The sequence below is a fragment of the Leishmania braziliensis genome, chromosome 8, assembly GCF_000002845.2.
Source record: "Leishmania braziliensis MHOM/BR/75/M2904 complete genome, chromosome 8".
Classification (NCBI taxonomy): domain Eukaryota; phylum Euglenozoa; class Kinetoplastea; order Trypanosomatida; family Trypanosomatidae; genus Leishmania; species Leishmania braziliensis.
Window position 1 is genome coordinate 122,874 of NC_009300.2, and position 11,780 is coordinate 134,653.

The 11,780-nt window shown below is 60.5% G+C and overlaps 1 protein-coding gene across 1 annotated transcript; it reads left to right on the forward strand.

Annotated features, from left to right (window-relative positions):
• Positions 1-562: 562 nt before the first annotated feature.
• Positions 563-9,004, forward strand: LBRM_08_0390 (conserved hypothetical protein; the record flags this gene model as incomplete). Its single annotated transcript, XM_001562050.2, has 1 exon — positions 563-9,004. One exon carries the CDS (start codon positions 563-565, stop codon positions 9,002-9,004), a length of 8,442 nt encoding a protein of 2,813 aa, XP_001562100.1.
• Between the last annotated feature and the right edge of the window lie 2,776 nt (positions 9,005-11,780).

Below are 11,780 nucleotides of genomic sequence, written 5' to 3' on the forward strand. Positions count from 1 at the left end.
TTGTTGTTTCTGAGAAGGGGAGAGTCTCTGGCGCTCGTGGCGTTGTAGGTTGTCGTAGCAAGACCGCCACCTTGGAGAGAGTCCTGGAGAGAAAAAACACACACACATATATATATATATATATATATATATGTGTGTGTGGAGGGGGTATCAATATAGCTCTGTTTCTCTCTCTCTATACATACATATATATCGATACATTGGCTGTTGTTGTTGTTGTTTGTTTGTTTGTTTGTTTTTGCGCTTCGATTGCATCTCCTCGTGCCGTGACGTCAGCATCGTTGTCCAGCCCCCTCCCCTCCCCTCTCCTCTGTCTCTTTTCTGCTTTCTCCTCCGTACGTGTGCGTTTGAGCGTAAGCGGCGGAGAGAAAATCGGGTCTGTTGTTGAAGGTGAGGAGGCCACACGCGTAGTAACCCTCTTTTTCATTAGCGCCCGCTCTCCTGCCGACCCCAGCACACGCACACGCAACCCTCCCTCCCTCCCCTCTCTCTCCCTCCTCTCTCCCCTTCTCTGTTCTCCGCAAGTGTGAACATCACCGCCTTCAACGTCGTTTTATCCACGATGGGCATTCTTCCCAGTCGCGAGAGCCATGAGTACCCTGGCGCCTTTCACTTCGCCCAGAGTGGCAGTCACGCCATGGCGATTCTCCCCCTCACCGAACACTTCTTCCCCTCAGTGGAATCACTTGCCTTCAAGCAGCTTTACGCGGGCCGCGACATGCAATCCGCGAAATACAACTTCTCTCTCATCTCCCCTGAACTCCTACGCAAGTACCAGCACCGCTCCATGGAAAAGAATCAGATGAAGGAGGACGTGGTGATGGCGCCACCAGCGGGCCGCTCAAAGCCGCAGCCGTACCTTCGGCATGGCCAGCCGCCTGGCGACGACAGTGACACAGATGAGAGGTGGGTTGCCGTCGATACGATCGATGCGAGCAACTACAGCCAGTTCTTCAAGGACGACACGCACTGTGTGTCGCCAAATGAGTTGGCGCCGCCATTCTTGGATGGTGACGAGGAGGTCTGCGAGGAGCTGCGACGGCCGAACCCAGCGGCGCACTGGCACACTCACGACGCTGCCAAGCAACTCATCCAGGGCAACGACAACGAGCTTGGTTTTGTCGATGAGCTAAACTACGTGAGCTTCGATGGCAAAGGTGGACTGCGGTGTTTGCCATCTTCGCGGCCGATGTCATGCTCCTCAAGTCAGCACCCGCGGCACGGACAGACGCGCAATGCCTCGACAGAGGCAACGGCTGACGGCACCGCTGCGGCGGCTGCGACGGTGCAGTTCACTCCGGAGGAGCGCGACTTGCTAAACCGGTTCTTTGCGCGCAGTCCGGAGGCGCTGTACAATGCGCTCGTCGTGGAGCCGAACAGAGGCTTCCTGGTCGACACAAACAAAGAAATGTGCAACTTGTACGCCGCGGAGAAGCGCTGGAAAGAGGCGCGGAACATCGTGCGCGCCTACCGACGCCAGTACAAGCAAGGCGCCGCTGCTGGCAACGTGGCGCAGCCGGCGGCTGGCAAGTCTCCCAACTCTCCGAAGTGCCAGCCACAGCCGCTCATCACCAAGGAGGAAGCCGATGAGGCGGCCACGGTTCCGCCACCGCCTGTGTTTTTGCGGCCTGTGCCACAAGTGATCATGGTGCGTATGAGCCGTGAAGAAGAGGAGGCGACGCGCACAGCGCACCTCGAGGAGCAGCAACGGATACGCCGTGCGACGGGGCATCCGCATCCGCACCAATCCGGCGACGGCGATACACTCACTACCTTGACGTCGTCCTCACCCGCCCCGACAGGGACCGATGAGGGAAGTAGAGACCTCCGCTCGCCGACGCCGTCGTTGCCCTCTCCCTTGCACGTGCCGACGACGCGCTATCACCGCTTCGAGGACGACCCCAAGTACAAAGATGGCCGTATCCACCTTGTTGAGGAGGATGGTGTGCTGTACATGTTCGCCTACAACACCGCTTACGTCGACCCACGTCTGCGCGTGAGGCAACAGAGAGAAGAACTGCTGAAGCAGCAGCACCAGCGGGAGCAGAAAGAACAACAGGAAGGTCCGGAGAATAGCTTGGAGAAGGGTGAAGCTTGTCGGTCATCCTCGAGCGTGGCGGCTGCCGGTGCAACCACAGAGGGCTCAGAAGGAAGCTCTACCACAGAGTTTGACGCAGCTGCCGCGCACATGACGGACGGCGACGATGACGGCGCGCTGTGCCAGAAAAACCGGCAGACCTCCTCCTTCTACCACACCGTCTCCGCCTTTGGTAACGAGGAGGACGAGGCAGGCCCCCAGGAGCACGGGACCGCCTCGATGAAGGCCAAGGATGAAACCCCCACCCACGCGAGCACCGCCGCGGCTTCGCCAGTCGCGTCCGCGACGATCCCTGCTGTCTCCGTGACGCAGGTGGAGCGCAACGAGGAGCAGGGCGATGAAGAGAAGGGCACAGCCCTGTCATTCACCTGTAGCGCTTCAGAGGAGCGCCAGCGGCAGCAGTGCACCACCATATTTGCCAACGACGACGACGACGCGGGACCGCAGCGCCCCGACGGAAAACTCACCACCTCCAGCGACGACGACGATGACGACGACGACGACGACGATGACGACGACGACGACGACGGTGATGGTGACGAGCGGCGCAAGGACGCGTCAGACTCCACGCAGAGTGTCGGAATGACCGCGGCCACCCCCACTGGGACGACATCCGCGGCGACAGAGGAGCGGTCGCGCATGGTACGGCAGCTGGAGCTCGTCACAGCCGCCCCTTTCATCCTCCCTATCTGCCCTGTTCGTGTTGTCGGGTGCAACGGCTATGCAGAGTCGAGCTGTCGCGGTACGCCGTGGCTGCGCGGCTACGAGGACGACCCCGAGGAGGACGCCTACGTGGAGTCGCTGCCAGTGAAGCCGCCGATCATGTCCGGTGGTGGTTTCATTGACGCCAACATCGGCGACAAAATCCTTAGCCGCGCCTACCTGCTTGGCTTCCAGGTGTACCGCAACGTCTGCCTTGACGCTGGGCTGCCGGAGACGCTGACAAGACCCTTCTGGACACTGGGCCTGCTGTCAAACATTCCGCTGCTGCAGATCTCGCGTGAGATGCGCTTCCGCATGCGGGCGGCGGCCGCAGAGGTAGAACTTGGCTACAGAGGCCTGCGCGACATGATCAAGGGCACAGAAAATGACCTTCAGTCCTACATCTACGGCTTCTCAGACATTCTGCCGTATCTCGAGCGGGCCTCGCGCGCACGTGTCGAGCAGGCAGAGGCGGAAGCTAAAGCAGCCGCGGCAGCAGAGGGCGGTGACGGTAGTGGCGCTAACGAGGGAGCGGTAGACTCTCGAGGCCTGTCGTCGCTCCTCGTTGGGCACAGCCCCTCGGAAAGCGTCGAGGATGCAAGTCAGCAACTCCAGGACCTACCAGTCTCGCCCGCCATCCCGACCCGGTCCTTGCAAGCAGGGATGCAGCAAAGCATGCTGTTCCCGCGCAACGAGATGGAGTTCTACACGCAGTTTACGATCCGCGGCAACCAGTCCCTCTCCCGCGTCCGCTGCGAAGCTCAGGAGTCTTTCTTTCATCTCATTGCCGAGGCAACCGCGCCGGTATCGACGTCGCTCTTTATGAAGCCGCTGGAGCTGCCCATGTACGACTATGGTGGCGCTATCCGTCTGCACCTCATGTGCAATCGTGTGACCGGGGCCGACGAACTTCAGGTGCTACCGCCGCCGCGCAATCTCAACCAGCTCTTTTCCGATCATCAGCAGCGACTGCAACTGAGGCGACTTCAGCTGCAGCGTCAGTGCTGCACGTCGGCAGATGACAAGGGGGAGCTTAAGTCGAACGCCAAGGGAAGAAAAGAGTCGGCCGACGGTGACTCGACTACCACAGCACCTCCCTATCTCATCTACACGGTCGTACACCCCTCTGGCAAGGCGCGAGGGCCTTCGTTGGAGCACTACAAGAGAAGCTTGCAGGCCCCCGACGACGGTGCCGACGCCAACACGCTTGACGAAGCGGAGGTGTCCACGGCTGCCACCGACAGTACCTGTGGCGGCGGCGGGTACGCGGCGCACCAGTATACGTATCCGCCGGACTCCTTTGTGGACAGTGACATGGTCATCTACAACATCCACAAGGGCCGCTGGGAGCACTTCGAGTACTTCCATCACCAGCAGCTGGCGCAGCGGCGCGCGCGCAAACTGCAGGCCCAGGCTGAGAAGGAAGCAGGCGAGCCAGACAGCAACCAGCTGCCGGCGCAGAGCAACAAGGACACCACTGATGCTGCTTCGGTGCAGCAGGCCACCACTCGCGGTGAGGCCTGCCAGGATGCCTTGGTCACGTGCAGCGGTGGCCGCTTCGCTGCTGTTGATGAGGATGAGCAGGATATCCACCTGGAGGACATTCTGCTCTGCTGGATCAAGCGCCGCCTGCAAAGCGCCACGATGCGCAACCGTGTTGACCCGGGGTGGTTGCGCGACAGCGAAGGGCACATTGTACAGGAGGGCCGTTACTACATCTGGGGCTTCGAGCAAGACGGTCAGCAGTATTTCTACGGTCTGATCCCCAAGTTCGCCAAGGAAAAGAAGAACAAGCGACACAACACGATTGCTGGCAACGCGCATAATCAGCACCACCACGATAGTCACAACCGCCGCAGCAACGCGCAAGGCAACCTGAGCGGGCCGTCGAGCGTATTGAACAGTCATCCCCGACCTAAAATCGGCGGTGGCAGTGATGTCGGCAATCCGGGTGCGCTCGGAATTCTGTCCAGCAAGTCCATTGACAGCGCTCAAGCGCATCAGCACTTGATGAGTGGCGACGGCAGCACCTCTGACAGCCACAGCCCATCACCAGGAGCTTGCAACCCCGCCCATACTGCGATCAACGGGCAAATGACCGATGAACGCGGCAGTGGGAGCGTGGAGAACATGGGGGTACGGTCCGAGTCGGCGACCGCTCGGGAAAGCGCCAAAAACTACCCCACGAGTGTGCCAACGCCAATGGCAGTGGCACCGTCCGTGTCGATGAGCGACGTCAAGGGCGGTGTCGGTAGCGAACACGACACAGGCACTGACACGCCGCTGAACGTCGTCGGCCTAGGGTCACACTCAAAGCAACAGCAGCACCTACGATCACCCGGTGCCGTGGGCGGAGGCAGTGCTCACGGAGTCATCTCGCCTGGCTGCGGTGCAACAAGCGCCACCACGGCAAGAGCAGGCCGCTCGAGCCACCCGAGCAGCGTCAACAGTGGTGCCCGCCTGCCAGTTCAGACGAGCGGTGCGCACCGCTCCAGTTCTAGCCAGCAGCCACCGCAGCCAACGTCGTCAGCCCCCGGGGCAGCTTCGGCAGCACTAGCCGGAAGACCGGGCATGGTGGCAGTAGGGCACGGTAGCCCATCCCGTTCGGGCTCCGCGGTAGCACCATTACTGTCGTCTGTGGTCATTGGAGGAGTAGCAGCTGAAACAGGCGCATCGTACGCAGACCCTCGCACACTTCCGCAATGCCAAGGCGATGTGAACCTCGCCCGCGGCAGAAGTACTGCCTCATGTGCGCAGCAGCTCAGCAATTCAGCTACTACAGCAGCACAGTTCAGTCACCAGTCCATCTCTGCACTCGCCGCGGCGGCGTCTACGTCCGCGGAGGACGTCAGAAACCGTCAACGGTGCGGAGAGCGGCGAGACAATAGAGACGAGTCGTCACGCGCGTCTCCGCCGCCGCCTCCTGCTGCCCGTCAGTACCTGCCGCATGCTCAAGAGCTACACCTGGAGGTGCACCCACCCGCGTGCCCTTCGTCAGCAGGTTCTTTCCTTCTCTCCGCCAACCCTGTACCGCCGCAGCAGCAAGGCCGTCTCATCATCGACCCCAGTTCAGTGATCTTGGGCTACAAAGGAGCTCTGCAAAGCCGCTACCACGCTCCGCCGCCGCAGCAGCAGCAGCACCAGCAGGAGTACAGGCAGGCGCCGCCATCCACCGCGTACGACAACAGCAGCAGCAACAGCTACGGTGGCGGCAGTGGAGCGAGCAGGCACCCGGCGGCTTCCCACGCATCGGGTCACAGCTACTTGGACATGCCCCCTCCTCCTCCTCCCTCGTCACCGCCACCGCCGCTTACCCTTGCCGGTGCGGAGAACGCGCTGTATGAGCAGCCACACCAAGGCTACCCTGCTCCAGTAGACCAACAGCACCACCATCCGCGGCAACAGCGGCCCCTCAGCTCCTCAACACCGCCGCTACACCTCCATCTACCCACCGCGTACATGAACACGGGAGCCAGTCAGGCGAGCCTGCGCCCTACGTCGACGTTGGACGGACCATGTGCGTCGCCTCTTCGTCCCGCACAACAACAGCAGGCACAGCAGCAGCAGTACACGTCCTACTACACAGGAGTACACTACCAGCAGCCGCAGGTGTCTCACCAGGCCTCCTACAAGGCGCAGCCGGTTATGGCGAGCGTCGTCACCGGTGCCAGGGCACATGGCCCCTGCCACCACCACAGCCAACAGCAGCAGCAAATGACGGTGTCTGCACCAAACAGTGGCCCCGCTGCCCCACCCCTGCCACCGGTCCAGGCGCATGCCTCCATGAACACGGGCCCCTCCCGCTATGCACTACACCCTCGGCTGGTGACCAGTGGATCCGGAGTGGCACCGATGCAGCCGCAGCAGCAACTGACTTCGGTGGCTGCCGCTTCGGTGGCGCCCCCCTCTGCGCTTGTTGGGGAAACTAACACCTACTACGGTGCGTCGCCTGTCTCCGTGGCGCCATCCGGTTCGCGGGCCACGTCTTACTACCCCACGAGCCTCCCGCAGGCATCCTACGACGCGTCGTCGCAGACGGCGGCATCCGCCACGCACCCTGCCGGACTTCAGGACAGTGCTGCGCCTCCTCACACCGGCCACTATCCGCCCGCGCCGCTAAAGCAGCTGCCACACCTGCAGCCGCAGCAGCAGGTGCACCCCTCATCGACGATGATGGAGGCCAGCACCGCAAGTGGGCAAGGAAGTGTCGCCAATCGGTTCTATCCACAGCAACACCGACCGCCGTCCCCCTCGAGTGGCCCAGCGTCGGCGGCCCCAGCAAGCGCGTGCTACGGCCAGATGACATCACCCACGTCGCAGCAACAGGCATATCTGCAGCAGTCAGAGCCACGCAATGCCAACTATGATGGAGGAAGCCGCGATGACAACTACAGCCCCTACGCCGCATCCACCGCCAACAACAACGCCGGCAGCAGCGGCAGCATGAATGCTCCGATTCTGATGAACGCCAATCCAAACATCAGCACCAGTTTCAATCGCGTAGGGCTCTCACTACCGACGTCAGCGGCGGCGAAAGCGGTTACGGGAGGCTCTGGTACCTCAATAGTCATGGGCAACCCTTCCCTGTCTCTGTCGCCTGCCGGCAGCAGCATAGGGCGAGGTGCGCAGGGCTACGCACTGCAATCAGCTGGGTATCCTACGAGCGCCAGCGGTAGTTTCACGGCAACCCCGGTAGTAGCAGTGACAGCTGGAGCAACTACACCGGCAGCATCCATGATCCCCAGGACGGAAGGCAGCGCAGTCAAGGTCTACTCCCTGGGCCAGGCCCCGCAGCATCCCCAGCAACAAGCGAGCGTCGGTGGCAGGGTAGCAGAAGTTCCCTCGCCGGCCCAACATCCGTATCGCACCACCACCGCTGCCCAACAGCACCTGCAGCAGCAACAGGACTCGAGGTATCCGTCTCAGGTAATGACGCAGTCGTACAGCAGCGATTACAACAATGGCAATAGCGGTGCATCTGCAATGACGACTGGTGGGAGGCCATTAAGAAGTGTGGCGATGGCCAGTGACGGCATGGGCAGCAGTAGTCACGATGACTCCATGATGCACGGCAGTCGAGGTGCTCACGCGGCAGCTGGTGAATATCAGCTGCCACACCCACAGCAGCAGCAGTACCAACAGCGATATCCACAGTGGCAACCGCCACAGCAGCTGCAGCAGCACCACAGCACAACCTCCTCTCAGCCATCCTCATGCGCGCCTACGCCGCTTCCTGTTCAACACCATTATTCATCACAGACAGGCAGTGGCAGCGACAGCAGCGGCACCAAAAGCCACACCCATGCGCAAGCGGCCTGCACTGGTGCCACAGGCAAGGTGAACGCCTCCTCCGTGTACGCGCACAAGCAGCGAGCATCACCGCACCCGCAGCACGCGGGGGCGCAGCCCACGCCTCTGGCAGCGGCTGTTGGCAGTGGCGGCGGTGGTGGTCGCGGTTCAGCAATCGCGGTAGCAGCACCGGCGGCAGTTGCGCACGTGTCTCTCGCCATGCACGGTGCCAACCCGTACAGCCGTAAGGATGTAGCAACGGCATCTGTGGTCTCTCCTGCCTCCACGCAGGCGTCATCAGCTGCGGTGCAGCAGCAACGTAGCAGTGAAAGCTACGGGTACCGTCCCTCACGCTCTGAATCCACCTTACCATACTCGCAGGGGTCGCAGCAGCAGCGCCTTGTTACTCGGGCCACCGCCGCCACCGGCCTTTTCCACCGTGGCGCAAGTGGTAGTGTCCAGACAAAGACAACGATGAGCGCTGGTAGTGCTTCATCGGTACCCGATAGTCATTCCTATTCACTGCACCAGCGGCAGCGACAGCCATCCAGCATTTATGTGCCCCCTGCGCCGGACGGGGGCTACCAACACCAAAGCCTGGCGCACCCACCGAAACAGCAGCGGCTGACCCCGACGGCGAACGCGAGCGGCACACTTCTCCGCACTGCGCCTGGATCGCAGCAGCGCTACGAACAGCTATACCCACGGCAGCAGCAGCAGCAGCAGCAGAAGTCATCGTCCCCGTACACCTCCACGCAGGTTGCAGCGGACCTGCCGATGCAGATGACTGGAAGCTGCAGCACGTACAACGCACACAGCAGCACCGTGGGCACTGGGGACGCCACATACGACTCCAACAGCAGCTGCAGCGCGGCGGCGCAGCGCTTCGCCCACAATCCATACTCGATGCAGTAGTCGGGGGAGGTACGGTATATATATATATATATATATATATATATATATATATATATAATTCGGAGGGCGGATGGGTGTGGGTGACGCCGTGCCTGGCGAGGGAGGAAGTCGATGACCCCCCTACGCATACCAGAGCCAGTCTCGCGCACACGCGTGTCGGTCCCCTGTCTTTCCTTTCTCTCTCTCTCTTCCCTCTCCCCCTTTTTATGTCCTCTACCCCGCCCTGTGTGTGTGTGTGGGTGGGTGCTAACGATACGATGACTGCGAGTCATGAGTGTAGTCTCTCACACCACACGCACACGCTCAAGCAGAGGCTTACGTGCAGCCTGCAAAGGAAGAGAGAAAGGGAGAAAGTCACCTTCTCTTTACGTTTAAGGTCAGTGGCAGCGGCGGTGGCAGGCGTGGAGACGTTCGCGCAACTCGTCGCATGCGTGCATGACGGATGCCCGCACACACCCGTGTACCTCTCTTATCGTGGTGCGCTTTACTCTTCCTCGTTTGTTTCTTTTTCCTCCTTTCACCCTTGTTGGCCACGCGTTGGCTCTTCGCCCACTTTCCTCATGCCAAGAGAAGGACGAAAACGTAGCAAACAACGCCAAACGTGCTTTTATTGTCGAGGAGAGAGGCATCTGTGCGTGTGGACGGAGAGGGGTCGCAGGCTCGCCGGAATACAAAGGCCTGCCTCCCCGGCCTCCTCACAATCTCCTCTCTCTTCTCGCACTGTAGGGCCCAGCCACGCACGCGGCTACATGTCCGTAGCGTACGTGCGTGGCTGGGCTTGTACGGCTGCATCCTCTTCCTTCGATTCCTGCCGTCTTATCATCTATGGCAAGGTCTCCTGTAGCAGTAACTGAAGAAAAGCAAAGAATAGAACCGAACAAACCAACAGAGCTCGTCATCAGCATCCTTATCGGTGGAGCCACGTTGATAGGCGCTATGGTGATGTCTGAGAGAGAAAGAGGAAGAGGGAGTGGTGGCAGTCGTGTAGCGGGAGAAGGCGAAGAATGAGCCGATACGCTTCAACGTCTCTGCCTCTGCCTCTCTCTCTCTCTTTATGTGTTTCAATCACTTGTTTCTACCCAACGTAGCACCTCGCCTTTTCTCCTCGTCTCTCCCCCTCTTGCCGCTCCCTTCGTGTGCCACCAACCGCACCTCTATTCATCTGCATACCCCACGTCCGCGCACCTATACGTCACCCGCGCACTCACTGGACCCGCTTTGGCACCCCCTTCCCCTTCTTTTCGCTCGGCTATTCTTGCTCATACGCAACGTATACAGTCGTCAGTAGCAGCAGCAGCAGTCGTCATTCACGCCGCAAAGTGAACGCGCCTCACGGAAAAAATAGTGACTTATCCGAAACTCACGATCGGAGTGAGCACAGGGGCACGTACGGGGGTGTTCGCTCGCCAACCAGCGCTGCATTTGTGGGCGATAACTCTTCCTCGACCGGACCCCCCTCGCCCCCCTTGACCTCTTTTCTATTTCTTCCCTCACCCCTTCAGGCCCTCCCACCCCTCGGGCACACCTCACAAACGCTCTACGCGAGTGTTTCGGATCTACCACGTCAAGTTGTCCCGGTCGCGTGAGAAGCGCGCGGGTGTGCGAGCTGATTTGTACAGCATCGTTCCTTTTTGCTGCTACGATTCCTCTTGTTTTTTTTTTTCGCGCGCTCCTCCTCCCCCTTCATACTCAATCTCTCTTGTGTTCATTCTCTTTCCCCCGCTCAGATCACCTATACACGCCCATACACACTAGCTTCTACCCGCACACGGCATCAGTGGCGATCATTCTCTCTCATTCGTGTGTGCGTGTGGGCTGGCCTGTGCTGTGGGGCAGCAGCGTCTTCAGCTCCTGACGGCGACTGCGAGTGGTCCTACAGCAAAACGGGCGCTCCTCTCCCTCGTTGTTGCGCAGGCCTACACACACACACACACACACACACATACATACATCTGTTGATGCATGCGCGCCCTTTAGCTGTGGTGGACTCTGGCGGCTCTCGTGGAGTAAAGCAGCCTTCCCCTCCCCATCACCACCACCACTCGCTGCTGTGTTGCGCTCGTATCTTCTATTATGATTATTTACGTCTGCCCTAGCTCTCTCTCTCTCTGCGTGTGCGTAGTTTGCTCTTGTTCTTTTTGCCCTCCTCTTTGGGCGACTCGCTGCTTCGCTCCCGGCTGCCCCGACATTGTTTTTCCCTCCTCCCCCTCCCCCTCCCCCTCCCCGTCGCGGTCTCTCTTATCGAACCTCTTTTCTGCTGTTGCTGCTGCTTGCTCTGCTTCGAACTCTTCGCGTGTCTTCGTGTCCGGCGGTGAAGGTAGTGGCAGCAACGCTACACCACCGCCCACGTCTTAGCGCATCGGAGAGGAAAGAAGAGGAACAGACAGGAAGAAGCAGTGCAGAATTCTGCGTCAGTCGGCTACTGAGCTTGCGTGCCAGCAGACGTCTTGCTCTTCTGCCTCCGACCGCCGCTCGAGGAGGGCGGGGGAGGAGGGGAAGTGTGCAACGCCACCGACAACCGCAGTAGCGCACGCGCAGTCCTCTCTTCTGCCTTGTGTCGCTCGCTCACTCTTTTTTGTTGATTCGCTGTGTTCATCATCGTGCTGCCCTGCCCCCGCCCCTGGGCGTGCGGGCTTGCCTCGCTCTCCTCGTCACCCCTCCCCCTTCCCTCCTTGCTGCCCAGCCCGGGTGTCTCACCCCCTAACTACCACAACTAAGCACATTCACTTTCTCCCCTTCCTCCTCCTCCACCACACAACCCCCCCCCCCCCCCATT